General features: G+C 54.5%; 1 protein-coding gene across 3 annotated transcripts in view; it reads left to right on the top strand.

Annotated features, from left to right (window-relative positions):
* ARHGAP26 (Rho GTPase activating protein 26) overlaps positions 1–23,387 on the top strand; it is a 103,155-nt gene that overhangs the window by 51,466 nt on the left and 28,302 nt on the right. For all 3 annotated transcript variants that reach the window (XM_054287716.1, XM_054287715.1, XM_054287717.1), the window contains exons 13-18: positions 2,969–3,034; positions 3,720–3,794; positions 8,104–8,191; positions 9,272–9,330; positions 10,029–10,134; positions 23,149–23,308. In XM_054287716.1, coding sequence (XP_054143691.1) covers positions 2,969–3,034; positions 3,720–3,794; positions 8,104–8,191; positions 9,272–9,330; positions 10,029–10,134; positions 23,149–23,308 — 554 coding nt within the window. The remainder of the gene's footprint in view (positions 1–2,968; positions 3,035–3,719; positions 3,795–8,103; positions 8,192–9,271; positions 9,331–10,028; positions 10,135–23,148; positions 23,309–23,387) is intronic.

Genomic DNA, 23,387 nt, shown 5'->3' with positions numbered 1-23,387 from the left:
GCGTGTCCCCTGTGCTGATGTGCGGTGTTCCTGGATGGGTCCAACCTGGGCAGGGCACTGGATGCTGCTGGGGGAAGAGCCTGAGACACGTGTGGGGGCCTGGAGCTGAGCCTCACACCTGCCCTGGGCAGGGACAGCTCCAGGGAGGCTCCTCCACCTGGTCTCTGCCAGGCAGGGATGGTTCAGATTGCAGGGCAGGGAGGATTTCTTCTCTGGAGGGCCTGTCCGGCCTTGGCACATCTGCCCAGGGCAGGGGGTGCCCATTCCTGAGGGGTTCCACAGCCATGTGGCTCCTGGGGACAGAAGTTATGCTGGGGGAATGGTTGGGCTTGATCACCTTGGGGGCTTTTCAAACCCCGATGGTTCCATGGATCTGTGATCCCAGATGGAATCCCACATGATGCCATGGATCTGTGATCCCAGATTATGCCATGGATCTGTGATCCCAGATGGAATCCCAGATGGTTCCATGGATCTGTGATCCCAGATGGAATCCCACATGATGCCATGGATCTGTGATCCGAGATGGAATCCCAGATGGTTCCATGGATCTGTGATCCCAGATGGAATCCCAGATGATGCCATGGATCTGTGATCCCAGATTATGCCATGGATCTGTGATCCCAGATGGAATCCCAGATGGTTCCATGGATCTGTGATCCCAGATGGAATCCCAGATGATGCCATGGATCTGTGATCCCAGATTATGCCATGGATCTGTGATCCCAGATGGAATCCCAGATGGTTCCATGGATCTGTGATCCCAGATGGAATCCCAGATGATGCCATGGATCTGTGATCCCAGATTATGCCATGGATCTGTGATCCCAGATGGAATCCCAGATGGTTCCATGGATCTGTGATCCCAGATGGAATCCCAGATGATGCCATGGATCTGTGATCCCAGATTATGCCATGGATCTGTGATCCCAGATGGAATCCCAGATGGTTCCATGGATCTGTGATCCCAGATGGAATCCCACATGATGCCATGGATCTGTGATCCCAGATTATGCCATGGATCTGTGATCCCAGATGGAATCCCAGATGGTTCCATGGATCTGTGATCCCAGATGATTCCCTGGATCTGTGATCTGGACAGCAGCAGGCCCAGATCTGCCTTTGGTCTGGGCCATTGCTGAACTGAGTCATGTGGTAAATGGCTGGGATAAAGAGCAGATGCTCTGAGAGAGGGGAAGCCAAGCTTTTACAATGCTCATCAGAAGTTCAGTTTAAGGATGAATAAAGGCACTTTGGAAATTTAATCAGATATTATTTCTGGATATAACTACTGCAGAGAAATCCCCAGCCTTTCCTGATGCAGAGTTGACAGTGAGTGGAGGAGCCTGTTCCTCTGCTCAGGGGGATTGTGCCAGGTCACTTCACCCAGAGCCACTGCTGGGTCTCCTGCTCCTGCTGCAGGGAGGGATGCCAGCCCTGCCTGGCCCTGGGGTGCTGGGCCCTGCAGGGTGATGGAGTCACGAATGGGTTGGGCTGGAAAGGACCTTAAAGCTGATCCAGTTCCTGCTATGGGCAGGGACACCTCGCGCTGTCCCAGGCTGCTCCAAGCCCTGTCCAGCCTGGCCTTGGGGGCCCAAACAGGCAAGGGGCTAAGGGAGAGCTGCTGCTCTGTGGGGTGGGCTGGCACAGAGCCTGAGGCAGTGATCCAGACTGCCAGCACCACACAGGGATGCCCACAGGTCAGGGTCACGCCGTGCCAGGGCTGAGCAGACCTGCTGAGCTGGGTTTGCTGCAGCAGGACAGTTCCACAGCATGGCTTTGAGCTGCTCAGGTACCCTCGTGTTTGTCAGTGCTTTGGGAGTGGCAGCTGTGCCCTGCTGATGGATGGCACGCTGGGTTCGTGCTGCATCCATGCTGGGAGCCCTGAGGGTGCGCAGCAAAGGGCCCTGCAGGCTCTGCATTGTCCTCACGTGCTGTGGCACAGCCGTCTGCACTCTGTGCTTGTGTTGGCTCAGCACTGCAGCCTGCTTGCCCAGACAAACAGAACGGAGCTGTTTTCCTTTGCGCTGCTGTGGGTCCCCGTGCCACTCACCAGACAAAGCCCAGCCCCAGCACGGGGCTCAGAGCAAGGGATTAGGAGGGGCTGGAGCTGGCAGCTGCCCATGGGGCAGGGGAAAGGCAGGGAATGCCAGGGAGGGGAGCAGCACGTGCCTTGCAGAGGGCACTGCCAGCCTGGGCTCTGCTCCCTGCCTGCCCTGCACTGAACTGTGTCTGTCCCATCACGGCATCCCTGGGGTCTGGAATGGCTTTGCCCTCTCCCATCGCAGCATTCCTGGGGTCTGCAGCCCGGGGTGGCTTTGCCCATCCTTCCCTCCCCTATGGAAGATTTTCCAAGCCTTTCTCTAGGGAGGAACTAATTTTCCATAACAAATCGCTGGGCAGTGTTTGCCAGGCAGTGGTGGAGAGCTCTCTGTGGGGTGAATTCTTCCAGCAGGTGTTGGGGTCCCTGGATTAGTAATTCCTTGAACTTAGAAGTGAAATCCTGCATTGGCACAGGTGAATTGAGTTGTACATCCCATTAACTCTCATTTTTTAGCTCTCACTCTTGGGCAGAGGCAAGACACCTCATGTGCCATTTTCAGGGATTTGTTGTGTCCAGATGTCCAGTTTCATTTCTTTCCAAGCAACTCGTTGTCAACTTTCCAGACAAATTTGGGTTATCTCACCTTGATCCTAAATTAATTTTGTCCATCTGCAGTGGTAGCTGCCTGGCAGAGCCCAGGGCTTGGTTCAGAGGGATGTGGAGGCTGGAACGCAGATCAGTGGCTGTGCTTGCCCGGGTTACAGCTGGTACAATCTGCTGTACTTGCGTTACTGCCCTCATTTATCTCCTGCTGCTCTGGGCAGTGGTGCATTGCTGGGATGGTTCAGCAGGAGCCTGGTGCTCCCTGTGAGGGCCTGCCCTGCCCTGCCAGCTGCTCACCCTGCTCTCTGCCCTTCCCTGCAGCTGCCCAGCTGGACAGCATCGGCTTCAGCATCATCAAGAAGTGCATCCACGCTGTGGAAACCAGAGGTAGGGCAGCCTCGGGCTGGGCTTGCTCTGGGGCAGCTGCTGGCAGGGGAGCAGTTGCTTTCCTGCCCTTTCCATGGGCAGAATGACTCATGAGCCCTGGGACCCACATCAGATGAGCCCATGACGTGCTGGGGCTGATGAGAGAAGCGTTTGCCCCACGGCTGGGCCAGCAGGACTCACAGACATGGGGCAGGGTGAGCCAATAACACCCTGGGACAGGATCAAGGGGGTGTTCACCTCAGCATCCTTCCTGCAGGAATGCTGCCAAGCACGTCCTCTCATGTGGGATTGTGTCCCCAGAACCTCTGTGAGGCTCCTTGTGCCAGGTGGGGTTGTCCCAGCCCTGCAGGGGCAGGTCAGATGCAAAAGGCTCAGACCTCAACCTGAAGAACTTGACACAGTAAAATTTTCCCAGATTACCCTGGTTAAGTGCAGATCCTGCTTGGGGCTGCCATGGCTGTGGGAAGGAGGAAAAGTGTGCTCAGATCCTTGTTCCTGAGCTAACTGGGGTAATGAAAGGATACGTGAAAACCTTGATATCAACCCCAAATTTTACCATTTTCTGTGGCTTTGTGTTTGATAGGTGAGAGGGTTTCATGGGCTTTGCTGTTTGAGAAGGCAAAGGAGTGGAAGCAATCTCAGCAGCCCTTGTGACCCTGTGCTAACAGGTTCCTTGTTTCCCCAGGGATCAATGAGCAGGGGCTCTACCGGATCGTGGGGGTGAACTCCCGGGTGCAGAAGCTGCTGAGCATCCTGATGGGTGAGTGGATGGAATCTGTAAAGGCTGTGCTGCTCTGAGGCCTTGCCAAGCACGAGCAGGGGCTCCTCTCAGGGTCCCTAATGGTGGTGACTGTGCCCTTAGGACCATGTTGAAGCCAGGAGGTGCTGGGCACTGTGGGCAGGTGTGAAGGTAGGACAGGTCTTGTGTGGGACTGGCTTCACCAGGCCCTGCTGCAGTCACTGGTGTCCTGCTCACACCTGCTCTGAGCTCTGGCAGCCTTCCCAAATGCAAACCAAAATCTTCAAAGAAATAGCTGAAAGCTTTGGCTTTTCATCTCCTACCTGCCCCCTTGTTCCCAGCACTCTTTGAAATGATTTTCTCTGGATGTTGCATGCTGCCTTTCTTGCTTTCCCCACGGACTTTCTTGTGCCTGTTTATGTCAGCCTTGCCCAGAGTTTTCCAGCATGTTTCCCTCGTGACTGAGGCCTTGGATCCTGCAGTTCTGGATGCTCCAAGCTGCTGGCTCTTGGCACAGCAGAGCTTTGCTCTGGCTGTGGGGACAGAGCCATTTCAGCCCTGACCTCACAGCTGCAGCGTTTCCATCCCACAGCTGCAGCCCTGGACCAGTCTGTCCGTCTGTCCAGACATGCCTGAGGTGCAGCAGTGGAGGAGAGAGCAGAGCTGGGCTGGAGCAGGGCAGCTGCCCTTGGCCAGTCCTGGGTGGTGCTGCTCAGACTTGGCAAAAGCACAGATGGAATAGCTGCAGGAATAGGGAAACAAACGCTCACTAATTTGTTAGTGCCCTGTTGAATGTGTTTGTTACTCCTTGGGAAAATGTGTGGCATTTCTGGTCATCTTCTTTCCCTTCACTTATTATCTTTCCTTTTCTACATGATTTCCTTTTCCTTGTCCTCACAGAACTCCAGTGCCCCTTTCTCTGCATATTTCTTCTTGCAGAAGGTTTTCATCTGTTGTGTTTCAGCATCTTTTCCTTTTCCAATTCCTCCTTGTTTTGCCACCATTAAGGTGTTCAGTGAGCAGAGCCCTCGGTGGCTGTCACAGCTGTCAGTGTTAACCTGTGGAAAACAGAGAATGCAGGTGACTGGAGTGGGAGGGCACAGCTCCAAATCGGGGTGCAGGGCACCTCTTTGCTCCTGTGGCATTTGGAAAGTTCACATTTGCAGTCACGAGACGGGAGGCTGGTGCTGTTATTAGAGGAGTTTGGCACAGGCTGGGGGTGCGAAGGTGCCCTGCAGGGCTGTGGGGAGCCAGCAGTGCCCTGTGGCACCCAGGGTGGGCACGGGGACAGCACCAGGAGCACTGCTGACAGGAACAGCCTGGCTTGGTGCCCCGGGACAGGTCCTGGCAGGTCACAGGCAGGCCCTCAGTGATGCCCATCACCACATCCCACAGGTGGCAGGGCCACGGACCCCTTCTCCTGTCACAGAGGTGCCAGTGCTGGTGTCAGTCCCCAGGCTGTGACAGATGGCAGGACTGGCCTGGGTGAGGAGCTCTGCAGAGCTGGGAGCGATTCAGTTCTGGACAGCATCCAGCATCCATTATCTCCTCAGCCACCGAAGCCACTCAGCTGTCGCCCCTGTGTCTCATAAGGAGGTGATAAATGGCTGGTGCTTTTCCTTTGTCCTGGTGTGTCCTCCTTGGCTGCTGGGGCTGGAGGCAGTCAGGGCTGGCACTGGGACCCCTTTTGGGAATCCCCCGTGGTGTCCATCCTTGGGGTGCTTTGCAAACCCGTGACTCCATAGTTTCTCCAAATTGTGGGGGATTAAATCTCCATCACCCTCGGTGTTTGGGCTGTGTGTGGAGTCAGTGTCACAGGAAACGTGTCCCTTGTCAAACCCATCTGTTCTCGCTGCCCTCGGGCTCCCCGTGAATGGAGGAGCCAAGCTGTGCTCCCACTGTCAGGTTTCCCTTATATTTAGAAATGAATGTGGGCAGCCTCGCTGCTGCACATAGAGCTGAAATGGCAAAAAGATCGAGTTTCCCTGAGCTGCTGTCAGGCACTGCTGGGAAGGGCTTTGGCAGGGGCTCCTGCAGGAGGGCTCTGCTGGGCCAGGGGCAGCCCCAGCCCCTGGCTTGGCTTTCAGGGCAGATCTTGTTGGGGTCTGGACTGGGGTGATGCACTGGGGGTGCTCCCAGGGCTGGTGGGGGCAGATCCTCTCCCCAGGTACCGCGTGCCATCAAAATGAGGACAGATAATGGGACAAAACCCCACAAATAACCAAAGTCTCGCCAGTGGGAGCTCCCATGAGAGGGTTTATTGTGGCGCTGTGGGGCCCCAGCAGGGCTGAGCTCTGCACAGGGTGAGTTACAGCATCTGATCTGCTCTTGCTCCTTTGCCAGGTGGGCCATGAGTGGGAGTGGGGCTCCTTCCAGCCCCTCACCGCTGGGAGTTAGGAAATCTCTCCCTGATAATCCCACTGGGGTGATGAGCTGCTGCCCCTCACCCTGGAGAAATCTGTGGGAGACACCAGAGCAGGGGTTGGCAGCAGGGTTAAAGCAGCTGCAGGGTTAATGCTGCCCGTGGCCGTGGGTGCTTTTCCAGCCCCGGTTCCACGTGGCCCCGTTCCTGTGGAAGTGTGTCCTTGTGGGAGGCAGGGCTGGCACAGCCCCTGCCTGGGGACAGATGCTGCAGCTGCTGCAGCTCCTTGCAGCCTCATAAATGTGAAGGTCAAGGGGAGCTGATTAACTGCTCTGAGCCCTTTCATGGGACCGACTGTGGAATTTCACCTCATGTTCAGTGATCCTGCCTAGAAACTGCTGCCTGAGCCTTTGCAAAGACACGCTGTTTGCTCTGCTTTGGGTAAAAAGTTTCTTGTAAAAAAAAGATGGAACTTCTGGGGGGTTTTGTTCGTTTTTATTTTTTTTTACTATGCCGAACTTATCTTGACTCCTTATCTTAAAATTCTCTTCTTGCAAAGGCAGTGCTGTAGGAAGTTTCCTGGGCACTGAGTCAGGAGGATGGAGGTCATTTGTGTGATTGCTGAGACACACATGATCTTTGTGTGAATATGCATTTCTTATGTATTTACCTTTCCAAGCTGCCTCTTGATGTTTTTTTTTAAATTAAAATAAACCCTTTGCCCTGAGGGAAAGCTGATCTCTATTCACAGCATTCTTTTAAGTAGGTTAAAAATTGCCCAGTGCTTACACGGGGCTTTAAAACTCAAAGGTGCATTATTTGTGTGTGTGAAGAGGCAAAAGGGCCCTGAGCTGGGCCAGTGGGAGCAGATGGTGTTGGCAGCTGGGGCTGTGTCACCCTGGGCCTTGGGGACAGTGGCAGCTCTGGCACCCAGGCTCCACAGGGACACCTGGCACAGGGGCACCCACACCAGGGACCCCACAGAGGTGCTCTGCTGGGAGCAGGATCTGGCTGAGTTTCCAGATGGAGTCAGCAAAGACCATTGGTGGAGCAGCATCCAGGCAGGAGAGATCAGCACATGGGGCACTTCCAGGCTGGGCTTTCCATGGCCTTGACTAGGTGCTTCTGGCCTTGGCTTGGTGCTCCTGGCCTTGGTTTGGTGCTCCTGGCTTCAGCTTGATGTTCATGGCCTTGGTTGGGTGTTCCTGGCCTTGGTTTGGTGCTCCTGGCCTTGCCTTTTGGTGCTCCTGGCCTCGGTTTGGTGTTTCTGGCCTTGGTTGGGTTCTCCTGGCCTCATTTTGGCACTCCTGGCCTTGGCTTGGTGCTTCTGGCTTCAGCTTGCTGTTCCTGGCCTTGGTTGGGTGCTCCTGGCCTAGGTTTGATGTACCTGGCCTTGCCTTTTGGTGCTCCTGGCTTCAGTTTGGTGCTCCTGGCCTTAGTTCAGTGCTCCTGGCCTTGGCTGGGAGCTGCCACCATCTGGGTGTCAGTGCTGTACCTGAGCCCACTGCCCCTGGCCTGGTGGTGGCTGTGCAGGTGGCTCTGCAGGTGGCTGTGCAGGTGACTAACCCTAACCCTAACGCAGGGGGCTCTGCAGGTGCCTGTGGCTGTATTTGCCAGCCAAGGGCTGGGTGGCGAGGTGGCTGCAGGGTGCCAGTGCTGCCCATTGTGGGGAGGAGGGTCCCTGGTCCCTGTGTCTGTGCCTGGCTGTCACTGCTGTGCCCGGTGTCCTGCACACTCCAAGCCACACTGCCCTGTCCTTGCTCAGGATGGAGGATTCCCTTTTCCTTCTCTTGTCCCGTGTCGCTGAGTCTGGCCTGTCCTGCAGCCCCACTCCCCTGCAGACCTGTCCTGAGCTGGGAACAGCAATAAAATGGGGTGTGATGGTCTCCCCACACAGCTGAGCTGGCACCAGCTGGAATTGTCTTCAGTTTCCTTCAGTTACTGTTTTTTTCTGGTCTTTTTCCATAGATCCCAAGACAGCCACAGAGACAGACACAGAGATCTGTGCAGAGTGGGAGATCAAGACCATTACCAGTGCACTGAAAACGTACCTGAGGTAAGGAGAAGAGCCTCGCCTGGCTTCAGGAGGGGTTTGGTGCTGGCCTGGCATTTTACTGCCTGCTATTGCAGACCCTTAACAACAGCACTTTTATAGATACAGAGCAGAAACTGCTCTTAGGGAATTTATTCCGGCTTTTCCCTGGCTTTTCTCTGGCTTTCCAGTATGTTTGAGTAGGATCTGGAGAACACACTCAGCTCTGACAGATACACATATTATACAGACACGATTTAAAAAGCTCATTCTTGCATCCCCTGCCTTGATTTAAGCTTTTCCCTGAGCTTTTCCCAGTGGACTCCCACCTTCTGAGCACGTGGCAGAAGGGCAGGGCAGTGCTGTGTAAGGGCAGGGGCTGAGGAGCTTTTCCAGACCTGGTGCTGAGCTTTATTGTAGCTCTGATTTGTGTGTGTCAGGCGGGCCAGTATCGTCCTGGGGATCTTCCCAACAGTGTTGGGTGTTGGCAGGCATCAGCATCTCATTATCCACAACGTGCTCCTACCTGTTGTGACCGCAGCTCCTCACTCTCAGCGACTGCTGTGTGCAGGGTTGTGTTTGAGGGAGCACAAGAGAGAGCCTAAATCCAATTAGGGTGATAAGGGTAATTAGCCTGGTGGATCTCAGCCTAGAAAATCACAGAATTTTGCATGATTGGCAACCTTTGCTCCAGAGCCTGAACTGTTGGCTAAGCAAGGAGGAATGTGGGCAGCACCAGTGTGTCCCTCTGAAGGGATGCAGCAGTGGGAGGGGACAATGGCAATGGGGATTGGGAAAGTTTTACAGCTAGGCTTGTTTATCTTTTCAATTTCTTTTCAAAGTTCCTTGGAAGTCATGGGCTCAGCAATGCACTGAAGCTGTGTTACTGAAGGAATGCTAAAATTAAAGATTAATTTAGTGGTGAATAAATCAAAGGTCCTTGCATAGATCTTACTCCTTCTGATGGGGGAATTAATTAGAGTCGGTGTTGCTTAATTCTGCCCTTTTCAAAACGGAGCTGAGTTTATTGTAGGGGCAAAGCTTTCTCAGTGTGGATTGTGTTCCTCAGATGTGTTTTGTGCCTGTTTCCTTTTTATCTTCCAGAATGCTCCCGGGGCCCCTGATGATGTACCAGTTTCAAAGGAGCTTCATCAAAGCAGCGAGTGAGTCTGTTGGTGTTTGTGGCTCCCACAGAGGAGCCTCTCTGCCAGAGGCTGTGATCCCCCTGCCCTGCTACCTCCCCAGGGCTGGTCCTGGCCAGCAGAGCAGGGCTGGAGCAGGAGCAGGCTGGTGTTGGGGGTGACAGAGGAAGAGGAGGGAGCGCGGGCAGTGCCAGGAGCGGTGCTGGTGGCGGCTCCTGTGGCTGGGACCATTGGCTGCTGTTGAACTGCACCACGGGGTTAGGGGGGCTTTGAGGGGCTCCCTGCTGCTTCACACGTCAGGGTTGTGTCTCTGTGCTGGGAGCAGGGGATTTTCTGTTGGCAGTTGTGCAGCCTGTGGATATGGGACAGCCCCGTGACCCATGGCCATGGCAGTGCTGGCCTCCTCCAGCAGCTCCCACTTGGCACCATGCACCCTGGCAGCCTGTGGAGCAGCAGATGCTCCAGCCTGGCCTGCACTGGGCACACTGAACACGGGGATGTGCCCGCATTCCCATCCCTGGAATCGCCCTGGTTGCAGGCAGCCGTGCCCTGCTCACCATGCTGTGCACGTGGTGTCTGCTCTCAGCTCACTGCAGCATCTGCAGTGCCTGGCTGTGGGATGGAGCTGCTCCCTGGGATGTCTGTCAGGGACAGTGTTAGGCCTCTTCCCATAACAGCCCCCTAATGTGGAGATAAATCATCTTCTGTTCCCCATGCAGAGCTAGAGAATCAGGAGTCCAGGGTGTCGGAGATCCACAGCCTCGTTCATCGGCTCCCGGAGAAAAACAGGCAGATGCTGCACTTGCTCATGAACCATTTGGCAAAGTACGTTTATGACTGATGTGTTTTTCTCTCCTTTTTCCATTTCCTCTGAAAGTTAATAGTGGTGGAAAAGTTTCCTTGTGTGTGTGTGGTGTTGAGTCATTTCTGGTTGGCAACGGGAAACCCGTGTGTGAGTGAACTGAGGGCCGAGAGAGTGAGAGGGGTGGGAGGGAGGATGAGGGAGGGAGGGATGAAGGACAGGAGCTGCCCAGCCAGCCCCAGCCCCATGGCAGCACCAGGAACCCATTCTCTGCTGGGAACCTTGTGTTGCTTTGGATGGCCTGCGCTGGGTTTGGCTCCCCAGGCTGCCCAGGAGGCAGAGCGCAGCTGAAGCTCCTCACGTGGTTTCAGAGCAAACCTGCCATTGAAGGACTAAAAGTGATTTCTTTACGCAACAAATGACTGCTCTGGGACGTATTTTCTGCCTTTCTGCACCCTGATGAATCAATATTTTTGTGTTACCTTGAAACTTTGCGAGGGCGAAGGAATGGGATAATTTTTTTTTCTTTCGGTGGTAGAGCTGACCTGTAATTTCCCATCTTCTTCCAGCTCCTGCAGGTTCCCATGGAAACCTTTGATTAGTGTTTTAGAAGTGAAAGCATCATCAGGTGTTTGTGGCAGCCTCAAGGCTGCAGGGTTGGACCTGCCCTTGCTGTTTGCACCAGTGCTGCAGGAGCAGCAGGGCTGGGAGAGCTGGGGAATGACTTAATTGGGATAACTGCTCAGGAGGAGATCTGCAAGAATCCAAGTTATCTGTTTAAAAGAAAAAATAACAGATGATGCTTGAAATAGGCTTAAACACAACTCCAGATGCTTTCTTGTCACCAGATCTTGTGTCTGCTCCATAGGGTCCCTGGCAAGGCTGTTAGAAACCAAATGGCTGCTTTAGGTGTTGGTTTCAAACCTTCGGCATTTGCAGCCTGAAGCCAAGGCCCCGTGGTTCCAGGTGCACCCATCAGCCAGATGGGATTGCCCAGAGAAGCTGTGGCTGCCCCTGGGTCCCTGGAAGTGTCCCAGGCCAGGGTGGATGGGGCTTGGAGCAGCCTGGGATAGCGGGAGGTGTCCCTGCCCATGGCAAGGAGTGGAACTGGGTGAGCTTTAAGGTCCCTTCCCATCCAAAGTGGGTGATTTTGTATGTGCAGGGAATCTGTAATTGCTTCAGTGTTTTCCATTTAAAGAAAAACCTGGTGATGGAATAGAGATATGGAGTCAGGTTTACAGTGGGGTTTGTGCTGCTTTAGTGGGGAAGGAATTCAAACCAAACAAACAGTGTGTGTGGTGGTGTGTGCTATTTTAGGAAGAGAAACAGCTCATAGTGTTATTTAATAGGAAAAAAATTATCTCAGAGAAGGGCAGGAAGCTGAGGAGCGAGAGCCTGCTGAGCTCCCCAGCCCTGGTGCCATTCCTGGGGGATCCTGGGGGCAGAGGCACAGCCAGCCCAGGTGTGGGCTCACAGCATCCCTGTGGGGCTGCTCCTGCAGCTCCTGCTCTGATCAGGAGCAGTGTCCTGATCCAGGAGCTGTGCCCTGATCCAGGAGTGCCCATTGCCCTGACCCAGGAGCTGTGCCCATTGCCCTGATCCAGGAGTGCCCATTGCCCTGACCCAGGAGCTGTGCCCATTGCCCTGATCCAGGAGTGCCCATGGGGCAGCCAGGGCCAGGGTTTGTGCCCATTACTCTCTAAAAGAGCCGCCTGAGGCTGCAGTGCCACTGAGCCAGATTCCAGACAAGAATGGAGAGAAAGCTTCACATCTGCAGCAGATGTTTGCAGGGAGATGCTGCAGAGGGTGGGACCTGCTGGGTCCGGTGCTGCTGAGAGCAGGGCACCCACAGCCAGCAGGGGCTCAGCCCAGGGCCTCTGGCTGCCCCTGCCAAGCTGGGCTGCCCTGCTTGCAGGGGTTTGTCTCATCTGTTTCTGTCTGGGTTTTTTATTTTAAGTAACGTATGAATAATCAAGATTTGCATGTTTATCAGATGAGCTAAAAAAATATTTCTCACAGTCTTGCTGTGGAGATTTCTGACACTAAAACCAGAACTTGGGCTGAGTCGGTCAAGTAAAGAAAGAGCCTGTCTTGGGTGGTTTCTGACTTCTGTTTTTGGGGTGTACGTGCTCTGCTGCACTGATGGGGGATGTGGGGCTCCTCATGTGATGAAGCTGCAGTTTTTATTAACAGTAATAAAGCTGGTAAGAAAGCTGAAATGTTCAAAAATAGCAATTATTAAGCCCAGTATCAGCCAGGATGAGTGCCTTGGAGGTGGTTCAGCAGTGCCCTTCCCCTTGTGGTGGGTCCCATGGCAGCTGGGGCCACGGAATTGGGGTGCAGATAGAGGGGCACAGAGGAGTGAGAGGACAAATCTCAGGAACAGGCACAGACAGGGTAGAGGGAGAGGAGCCTTTTGATAGACAATTATTTCAATTTCTGCCTCTTGCTGCATCTCCAAGCCCATTTATGCTGCCTTCTGCCTCATGCCCACGTGTCCAAGCAGTTGTTCACTGTGGCCCAGGGAGCAGGAGCTGTCCCCATCCCTGCTCCTTCAGCTTTCCAGCCTGAGCCAGTCTGGGATTCTGTGATTAAACCAATTTGTTTTAATGCCAGATAAGTCAAAGTGAAACAAGGTGCCTGTGGTGCTGCTGGGCTGGTGGTTGCTGTGCCAGGGCTGCTGGCAGCTGGAGTGGAGCTGGTTGCAGAAAATTGCCATTTTTGTCAGTGGAGCTGCAATATCATCCCCGTCTCCTTCTTCTTTTGTAGTGTACTTTCTCACCCAGGAGCCAATGCTGTGGAGGTGCAGAGCAGGGGGTTTTCACTGTGATTGTATTTCAAGCATTTAGGGAATTATTTTTCATGCATGGCCATAATTTGACACCTGAGCTTTGCTTTGTTCTTGTGGCAGCAAGTCTGGGTTCTCCAGCACAGATGGTGCCAGGCTCATGCCCCTTCTGTGGGGCTCCCAGGCCCTTCTGTGGGTTGGCATCACTGCCCCACACAGCCCCTGATCCATTTACCCCCTGCTCTTGTGCCAAGGTCAGGCCATGGAGGAGGCTGCAGCCGAGCTGGGTGTGCGTGTGTTTAGCAGAATTAATTATCTCTAATCACTCCCAGCTGTGGCCTGGCCAACACGGGCTGGTTCCCTTTGGTTTTGCTGTGGCGGGGTTTTCTAGTTTACGTGTTTTAACCAAGATGACAGCGATTGTTATCTCCTGCACAAATTGTTTGCTGTTTATCAGGGCCTTGGTTTCCATGGGCTCCGCAGGGCAGCTGCTCATGGGGATCCAGCAAAACCCTCGTTGGGGCAGGGGCTGGACGTGGAGCCTGGCGTGTTCTGGAGGGCTCGCTGCTCAACCAGGGACTGCTGGCAAAGGAGGAGGAGAAGAAATTCCTCCAGGTCTTGTGCCTGGAAATGAAGCAGGGCTTGTTCTGCTCAGCAGGGGCAGCTCCGCGCTGTGCCAGGGCCGCGCTGCCCTGCAGGAGCTGCTGCGGTGCCCACCACGCTGCCCCTGTGCCCAACAGCTCCAGGAGCCTGCAGGGCTCCTGTGCAGGGCCAGGGTGGCTGCTTTCCCCCAGCAATGTGCTTTTCCCTGGGCTGCTTTCCCCCAAGGTGCAGCCGGCAAGGAGGCGGGCGCCTCTTGGCACAGCAGGTCTGATTTCATCCCCGTGGCAGCTGTTTATGCTGCTGGCTGGTAACTATTCATTGCCTTGATTTATGTATTGCTTCCAGTAAGTCATTCTTGTCCAGGATGTTCTGGAAATTTCCACCAGCCGCTGAGGCCTCTGAGATGCCCCTCTCTCGTGGGCTGCCAGAAGCAAACAGGGAGCTGTGTCTGAGCTGGTGTGGCTGGACCAGGCAGTAAACCTCCTTGCTGCCTTTGGGAATGCCATTTTTATGCCCAGTGCCTTTTTCTGCTCCTTTTGGGTCATGGCAGTGCTGGATCCAGGCAAAGCCATGGAGTTCAAGTGACCCAAAGGATCTGGGTGCTCCTGTGGGTGGTAAAAGGGAGGTGATGTGGAAGGAGACTCCCTGTAGGCACATGCAGCTTGCAGGACAGGGAGAATCCTGCCTGGGGCTTGCCTGTCCTGGGTCAGGTTCATGCTCTGCTCTTTTACCCCTTTTCCTTTTTCCCTGGTTGGAATGAGTTGGGCTTTGAGGTCCCTTCCAACCCAACCCATTGTGTTGTTCCACAATTCTATGGTTTGTGCTCTGGAGCTGGAGGTGCCAGAGCCTTGTGGGGAGCAGCAGCACCTTTGGTTTCCCCTTTGCTCTCCTCTCCCTCAGGTGTTTTGGTGGAGGAGCCGCTGATGCTTCCGCAGGGGCGAGACAGCCCTGCAGGACTGTGTGCCTGCCCTTGCCAGCTCTGCCTCCCTCTCACTCCTCTGCTTTTGTTTTTAATATAAGATACTGGATTCTGCAGAATTACAAACCACCACAAAAAGCCCTGTAGGTGTACGCTGGGTTTTTTGGGCTTGGCTTCCTGTAATGTGTAAATTAGCTAAAGGTTTTGTTCTGCTTCTGCAGATGAACTTTTAACCCCCTCTGTCTGGATTGTCCCTGGAGCAGCTGTGTGGGTGCTGGTAGCTTTTCCTTCCACGCTTCTCTAAAAGCTCCTTGTATTTCAGGCAGGCTCTCCAGTTTTTAGCTGGAGGGAAATGTGCCCCAGAGCCTGCAGTCCCTTGTTGGGTTCTTTTGCACCCACATCCTGCACAGGACTCGAGTCTGGAGATGGGATAATGGGGTCTTGGACTAAAGCTGGCATCACCAGCCTGGCATGATGATTCAGCAGCTTGTAACAGAGCACCTGCTGGGCTTGCTGGGGAGTTTCTGTGGTTGAACGTCTCTGCTGAGCTCCTCCTGGATCTCCAGGAGCAGCACCAGGCATTTTGCATTTCTCAAGTGTGAATTCTTGTGGGCTTGTGCTTGAGCTTGGTGTTGTTGGGTAGAGGTTGTTGATAGCACATAATTCTTTAATTGCTTATCACAGTGAAACTGAAACTGGATATGGAAAGAGATTGAATTGAGAGTGAGCAAAAGATTTCCAATAACTGATTGGAGTCTCCCTGGTGGTGTCTGCACCGTCCCCGCAGACAGAGTGGGATGGAGATGCTTCATGAGCACATCCTTTGATGGCTCTGTATGAGCAGACCCAGAACCAAACTCAGATAGAGAGATTTTAGTCAGACAGTCTTTCAGCAGAAGAAAGGAGACTGGAAATCACCATTTATCATGCCAAGATATCTTTGAGCTGCAGTTTTTGCCAGGATGTTTGAGTGATCCCTGGCCTGCAGAATCACAGAAAGGTTGGGGCTAGGAGGGACATTTAAAGGCCATCTCGTTCCAGCCCATGTGTGTGTGGCAGGGGGCTCAGAACTGGGGGAGTGAGGGGTCTTTCCAGTCATTGGGCAACACCTTGTCCCACTGGTGAAGGTGAGAGAAGCATTTTTCCTGCTGCTGTTCACATCCTTAATTCTGAAAGCTCCTTATTCCTACATTCCCTTTCTTCCAGCACTATCTTCTAGGAATGCAGTATTTCGGAGGGATGAGCTCCAACCTTGCATTTGTGATGTGAATGAGCTCCAAAATACCTCTAAGGGACAAGTCAGCCCCCCTCTGCTGCTCTTCCTTTGTTCGCTGCACTCGTGCGAAGGTGCAGGTGTGCTCTGGCACCTCCTGCACGTGGCCCTGTGCCCTGCCTCTGGCTTGGAATGGTTCTGTGGGGATGTGGGAGCTGCACTGCTCACCCCAGGGCTGCTGCTGCCGGCAGGCTCTCTGGGAGCCCGTTTGCTTTGGCTCTGTTCCATGCAGCAGGTTGTAGCTCCGGCGTGGCACTCGCCGTGCCGGCACATCTTTCAAAGGGCTCCTTGTTAACCCAGACCTGCTGTGTCGGGCTCTGCTTGCCCTGCTGGCCAGGGCAGGTTGTTATTGCACCGTGGCAGCACCACTGAGGTCTGGTTTTGGAGGAAAAGCTGCCCCTGCAGCAGGGCTTTGCTGAGGCTCGGGCACTGGGGTACAGTGGCGCGGTTTGCAGCCACGGCCGGCCCTGTTCCAGCCCTCTCCCCAGGGGTGTTTGAGCCTGAGGCCCCTTTGCTGGCTGTGTTTGTGCAGGTGGAAACCATGGTGACATTTCACATCAGCTCTGGCCGTGCCTGTCAGTGGAAACCTGCAGTGCTGCCTTGCTGGGCACAGGGAATTGCCAGCCCGATGCCGCTCAGCCCTGGGCTGAGGGTTGGTGAGCAGGGCTGGGGTCGCTCTGAGGTCCCCCCTCAAGCTCAGCGTGCCCAAAGCTGCAGAGGATGGCTTTGGAAACCCCTCTGGCTCAGTCAGGGATGCCTGAGCCGCAGCAGCGTTGAGCTCCCTGCGTGTTTCCCTGCAAGTCGCAGCACGTTTGGTATTCACGCTGATCTGCCTCGCTGATACTGAGCCTCACATTTGGCCTCCGTGTCTTCTCAGTGCAACATGAGCCTTTTTTTTTTCCCTGGGAGTGAACCCAAGCATCCAGCTGTGGCCAGATCCACCCAGGAGAAAGAGCAAGTCTTGTTGGAGCAAGTCACAGCGCCCGGGATCAGCGCAGGCACAGCTCTGGTCCCAGCCGAGCAGGGAGCCCGAGAGCAGCGAGGGGTTTGCATTCAGCAAGCTTCCCCTTGTCTTCACTGGGAGGTTTTGTCACTCCCTGGTGATCTGCTGGCCTCCATGTGCATTGCTCAGGCTTGGCTCTGCTCTCTGGAGCAGCGGGGCTGGGGAGGCTGCAGAGCTGTGAGCCCACGGCTCAAACCTGGCTGCAGGCAGTGGGGTTTGCCCACATTCCCCATGGTCCCAGTGGGGTTTGCCCACGTTCCCCATGCTCCCAGCTCCCACTGTGTGCCTGAGTGAGCCCAGCTTGCTGCTGCTGCTCCGGGCTCCTCGGGCCCTTGCAGAGCGCCCTGCATCCAGAGCAGCCTGAGGCAGGCAGGGATGTGCTGGATAAGCAGGCAGGATGGAGGGATGGTGGTGCAGGGTGGGAGTGTGGCCTTCTGTACCTGTGTGCTCTGCCTTGGGCATCATGCAATGTTTAAATTTGGAAAAACCCACCCAGATCATCATCCCCAGCGCTGCCAAGGCCGCCACTACCCCGTGTCCCCAGGTGCCACATCTGCGTGGCTCTTGAACACAAGATGAAGCAGAGCTGGTTGTGCTCCCTGCTTCTCCATGGCTGTCTGCCAGCAGCCACCGCAGACCAGTGTCCCTGTCACCTCCTGCCATTCACATGTGCCTTTTAGGAACGATGTAGGAATGTGTGATTGACTGATTTAGCTGCCAGGCACACCAGTGGGTGCTGCTGCAGCTGGAATTGCATCACTGGTTTCACCAGCTCTGTGCTGGGTGCCAGTCACACATTCCTGCAATAAACACCTGCTGCAGTCCCAGCCATCAGACACATTCCCAGCTGGGAAACCCACCGTGGCTTTGGGTGAGAAGGGAGACGCCCCAGGGAGCTGCAGGGCTGCCATCTCTGGGGACAGGCTCCAGCAGCCCCTTGGAAATGGGGGAGGCTGAGGGGTGCCCCCCCAGCCCCTCTGCACTCATCAGTCACAGCCCAGTTAAACCCAGTAATGTGCAAAATGCACCCAGGACATCTCCCAGAACTCATTGGATTGCATCCCACAAATGCCCCCAAGTTGTGTGTGCTCAGGCTGCCATGTGTGTCTGTCTGTTCCTGGTGAGGTTAACGGCTGGGAGTGGGGGCTGCCATCTGATAAACACCCCAGCTGTGTGTGCTCAGGCCACTGTGTCCGTCTGTCTGTCCGTTCCTGGTGAGGTTAACGGGCTGGGAGTGGGGGCTGCCATCTGATAAATGCCCCCAGTTGTGTGTGTCTGTTTGTCTGTCTGTCCGTTCCTGGTGAGGTTAACGGCTGGGAGTGGGGGCTGCCATCTGATAAATGCCCCCAGTTGTGTGTGTCTGTTTGTCTGTCTGTCCGTTCCTGGTGAGGTTAACGGCTGGGAGTGGGGGCTGCCATCTGATAAATGCCCCCAGTTGTGTGTGTCCGTTTGTCTGTCTGTCCGTTCCTGGTGAGGTTAACGGGCTGGGAGTGGGGGCTGCCATCTGATAAATGCCCCCAGTTGTGTGTGTCTGTTTGTCTGTCTGTCCGTTCCTGGTGAGGTTAACGGGCTGGGAGTGGGGGCTGCCATCTGATAAATGCCCCCAGTTGTGTGTGTCCGTTTGTCTGTCTGTCCGTTCCTGGTGAGGTTGACGGCTGGGAGTGGGGGCTGCCAGGGCAGGGGTCCCAGCTGGATAAGCAGGCAGGCTTTGTGTGTGCTGCACAAAGCCCAGCCCTGCTGAGCCTCCCCAGGCCCAGCGCTCTGTGCTGCCCCAGGGGCAGAAGGGAGCTGTGGAAGCTCAGGAGCACAGGGCTGATGAGGAGCAGCTGAGGGAGCTGGGAAGGGGCTCAGCCTGGACAAAAGGAGGCTCAGGGGGGACCTTGTGGCTCTGCACAGCTCCTGACAGGAGGTTGGAGGCAAGTGAGTGGGAGCCAGCCTCTTTTCCTGAGTTACAAGTGCCAGGACAAGAGGAAATGTCCTCACGTTGCACAAGGGAAGGTTCAGGTTGGACATGAGGGAAAATTCCTTCCTTGAAAGGGTTGTCCGGCCCTGTCCTAGGCTGCCCAGGGTAACAGTGCAGTCACCATTGCTGGAGGGATTTAAAACTGTGCAGATGTGGCACCTGAGGATATTGCTTAGTGGTGGCCTTGGCAGTGCTGGGGAACAGTTGGGTTCGATGATTTTGGGCGGCTTTTCCCACCTAGATGATTCCATGAGTCTTTGCAGATACCTTTATGGGAGCCAGGCTGGTGGCTCTGGTGCCACAGGTGCCTCTCCACCCACTGTGCTGCCTCTACTCCCTCTGCTTTTTACCTTCCCTGTATGTCCAGATCAAAGGTGTTCAATTTCTATCAAACTGCCCAGAGCAGCCTCAATAATTTTGGGGATTGCTGGCCTCTGTGTGACTGGCTTTTCACATAAAACAGATGCTCTTGTGGTGGTGGCAGACAGGGGATGGATTTTCACCTGTAGCAGGAGGAATGAGCTACATTATTTTCTGTCCTAGGAGGAATTGCTAGGCCAGCCACAACAAGCACTTTGATTGCAAATGTTTGTCCCAGGCATGGAAATAGAAACACTCCAGACTTTCCTTTTGTTCCCTTCAGATGGTTGTTTGCTCAGGAGTTTTGTTCTGAATCAGGGAAGATATTTGAACTAATAATGGCACTTTTGGCTGAGATACAGATACATGCATTCTATATATAAAATACGTGTTTATATATAAAATAAACACACGGTAGTTTATACATACATATAAATACATCTATAAAATTCATGTAGGAAGTAATTCCACACATGGGAGGCAGGAGCTCTGTGGGAGCAGAGCCAGGAGCCCCTGTGGCACCCACAGGAGCTCCAACCACACTGGAACATTTACTGTTCCCTGCTTCCCCTGCACTGAACCTTGGCTACCAATTACCCCGTATTAAATTGTGTTTGGTCATGGCAGTGATTACCCAGTATCCAGGCAACCCGGGCATAATCTAATTTAACACCCAACGTGGATTTACTCCGCTGCTGCTCTCCTTTGTTTTGCTGGAAGGGAGTGAGAAGTGAGTGGTGTGCAGGGACACCCTGGGCATGGCCTGGGGACGGATGGTGCTCCATGGGCTGGGCAGGGCCCTGTCCCAGTGACACCAGCTGGGTGCTGCCAGCGCCCAGCACTGCCTGGGGATGGATGGTGCTGCCTGGGCTGGGTGTCCCCAGGCATGGCAGGGCTCTGTCCCAGTGACACCAGCTGGGTCAGATCTTGGTGGAGCTGCTGGCTGGGGAGGCAGTGCTGGGCACAGAACTTCCCCTGACCCCAAGATCAAAGGGGCTCTGCCTGTCCCATACCCCCAGGCTGATCTCCCCTGATCCCCAGGGCACCACCCTGTGCTGCCAGGAGAAGGAGCAGCCCAGAGTCCCAAAGCCACTGTGAGCAGGAGGGAAGTGAGGAGGTTCTGCTCATTCCTCCATCAGTTGTTGCTTTCTCCTGTGCTGGAGGTCCTCCTGTAAAGTGGGGAGCAGAAAAAGGACCCGTAGAAATCAATGATAGTGCATCAAGGGCTGGAAGGAAACAGCAGGTTAAAAGGAAAATACAGTGCCTGCTTGGAAAACTTGTAAAGAGCAGCTCAGGAATGGCACTGACAGTCCCTGCTGAACAGCCCCAGCATTAAGCCCACTTTGGGCTGAGAACAGCCATCTTTAGAAACTGCAGCGTTATTTCCTAGTACAAAGGATGATGAGGAGCTATAATTTAGAGTGAATTATCCTGTGGGTAATGGATGGGGAATTTGAAGGATGTGAAAGGTGAATCATGTTTTGGAGCACGGCTGTGCTGACCTGGTACAGGGATGGCTATTGCTGGAAAAGTACCCGGGCTGCAGAGCAGGAGTTGGTGTGGCCCTGAGGTTTGTTCCAGAAAGGAGCTGGGTTGCACAGCTGCAGGACAGCTCCAGAGGCAGAGCAAAGCTCCCTGAGCAGGGGGTGGTGCTGGAGGTGGTGCTGCAGCACCCGTGGGTGAGCGGGCAGCCCTGGGCTGCTGCTGTGGGACCATGTCCTGCCTGGGGAGCCATTAATAGCCCGGTCTGAAATAATTGCCAGGACCACGCTCAGCTGCCTCCCTGTAATGAGCTGATGACAGTGCAATTTATTAGAGTGATGTAGGACATGGTAACGGTAATGAGAAATGGAGGCACCTAATTTTGTGCGACTTAGATCAATTCAGTTGTTTTTTTTATAAATGAACATTGTTTTACTAACCACAGAAGATCATTAAAATTATTATTTTATTAATGCTTCTGAAAGCCATTTGGACTGCAGCTGCGTTTTTCCCTATCCAATTAGGAGCATGTGAATGTGTGTCTGAAATGCAATTTTGCAATGCAAAACTGTCATTGGGGTTTGTGAGTGGTGTGGGTGGGAGTGGGGGGTGGGTTTGTATTATTTAGTATTATTTATTATTTGTATTATTTAGTATTTAAGTATTATTCAGTAGAAATTGCTTGTTATTGAACCTGTTCTGCCTCCATGAAGCTGTGACTCCCTCAGGAGAGTTTGTTTCCCCTCCCAGCTCAGCAGTGCTGGCATGGCCATGAGCAGCTGGGTGAGCTCTTGGCTGTGGTGAGGATGAGGATGGGGATGGGGATGGGGAGAGGCTCTGTGCCTGCCCAGGGGTGGGGATGGCCAGCCTGGCTGGGTGTGAGCAGCATGTTCCCCAGGGGTGAAATTGCACCAGTGTGAGGCTCCTTGCCCAGGCAGTGGGTAGGGCTGGTGCTGCTGCTGGGGAAGCTAAACCAGCAGCCCTGAGCCCCCCTGTGATGTGCCCTGCCTGAGGAACTGTATGTAGGGATGAGTTCTTTGCTGGTTCAGGTGAGATTGGGATGGAAAAGGATGGAAAGCATCTTTTGTTTTTAGCCAGCCTGGGCTTGCAGTGTGCTGAAATATGCTGAGCTTGCACACAAATGTCTTGACCCCAAGATCAATGTTAGAAACTCATGGTTGTAAATATTAGGGTCAGTCCAGCAAGGGAGTGTGAGCCTCACTGTGTGCTGGCCTGCTGCATTTGTCCAGGGAAACGAGAGAGGAAGAGAAAGAAAAGACACTAAAACTCCCTCAGGCTACAACTGTGTGAGCACACAGCCTGAAGCCACCACATTTCCTGGTTGAAGAGGTCAGGAGCAAACCACAAGAAAGACTCCTGGGGCTGCAGGACTGCACTGCAGGTCATGGCACACACCACACACGTGTCCCTCTGTGACTCAGCAGTGCCCAGGGGCACACAGGTGTGACTCAGCAGTGCCCAGGGGCACACAGGTGTCCCAGCAGTGCCCAGGGGCACACAGGTGTGACTCAGCAGTGCCCAGGGGCACACAGGTGTCCCAGCAGTGCCCAGGAGGCACACAGGTGTCCCTATGTGACTCAGCAGTGCCCAGGAGGCAAACAGGTGTCCCAGCAGTGCCCAGGGGCACACAGGTGTGACCCAGCAGTGCCCAGGAGGCACACAGGTGTCCCAGCAGTGCCCAGGGGCACACAGGTGTGTCCCAGCAGTGCCCAGGGGCACACAGGTGTCCCAGCAGTGCCCAGGAGGCACACAGGTGTCCCAGCAGTGCCCAGGGGCACACAGGTGTGACCCAGCAGTGCCCAGGGGCACACAGGTGTCCCAGCAGTGCCCAGGAGGCACACAGGTGTCCCAGCAGTGGGATGCCTGCCTGTGTCCCTGTTGCTGTGTCCCCTCGGGTGAGGCAGAGCACAGGACGTGCCCCATTAGGGCTGCTGGGGCTTTGCCCCTCTCAGACCAGGTGCCAGCTGCAGCTGCTCCAGGGTAACCCCTCAAACACCACGAGCAGGGTGCCCCATCCTCAGCGTGAGCTGCTTCATTTGCTGAGCTGCTCTGAGCCCTCCTGTGAGCTGAAGGAGGTGGAGGTGGTGAGGAGGAAGGCTTGGGTGTCCCTGGGTCCCCGTCTTGTGCCAGGAGAGGGGAACACGTGGGGATCTGGGGGCAAAGCCCCATCTTGGCCTTCCAGCAGCCTGGCTGGGCCAGAGGGGACTGACCTCTGGTGTTGGAATGGCTGGGAAGGAATTGGCCTTTGGAACATATGAGGTCACTCATTGAGTTGGAGAGCAGCATGTGTCAGAGGTCCAACAATTTGTTTTCAGAAGGGTTTCAAGCATTAATGATTCAAGATGTTTTCCTGGGAGGGGTTTGCAGCAGGAGGCTCAGTGGCTGGCGCGGGACTGAGGTTTTATGGGATTAGTCAGTTCATGGGGGCTGAGAGGTCCCCAGGAACACAACAGTTAAATTTGTACTTTTCCACATGGCTGAGCCTTCAAGGAGCTCACCAGGAGCGTGAAAAATGTAAACAGGGTTGTGAGCCTTGTGCCAGCCACGAGGCAGGGAGGGCAGGGAGGGGGTTCCCTGTGGATTAGTTCCATCACCTACTTCATTCTCTTTCTCTTTTTTTCCCAGAGTTGCAGATAATCACAAGCAGAACCTGATGACTGTTGCTAATCTGGGTGTGGTGTTTGGGCCGACGCTGCTTCGACCTCAAGAGGAAACTGTGGCTGCCATTATGGACATCAAATTCCAGAACATTGTGATTGAGATTTTAATAGAGAACCACGAGAAGGTAATGGCTGCCCTTGCTTCTTCCATGTCAGTGGTTTATGGACAGGAATTGGTCTCTCTTTGCCCATGGCAGCCCCCTC

This window comes from Melozone crissalis, unplaced genomic scaffold (genome assembly GCF_028551555.1).
Source record: "Melozone crissalis strain CALT ecotype California unplaced genomic scaffold, PUWL_Pcris_2 ptg000061l_1, whole genome shotgun sequence".
Lineage (NCBI taxonomy): Eukaryota > Metazoa > Chordata > Aves > Passeriformes > Passerellidae > Melozone > Melozone crissalis.
The sequence above is the reverse complement of the archived record's forward strand: the minus strand, read 5'-3'. Positions and strand labels throughout refer to the sequence as shown.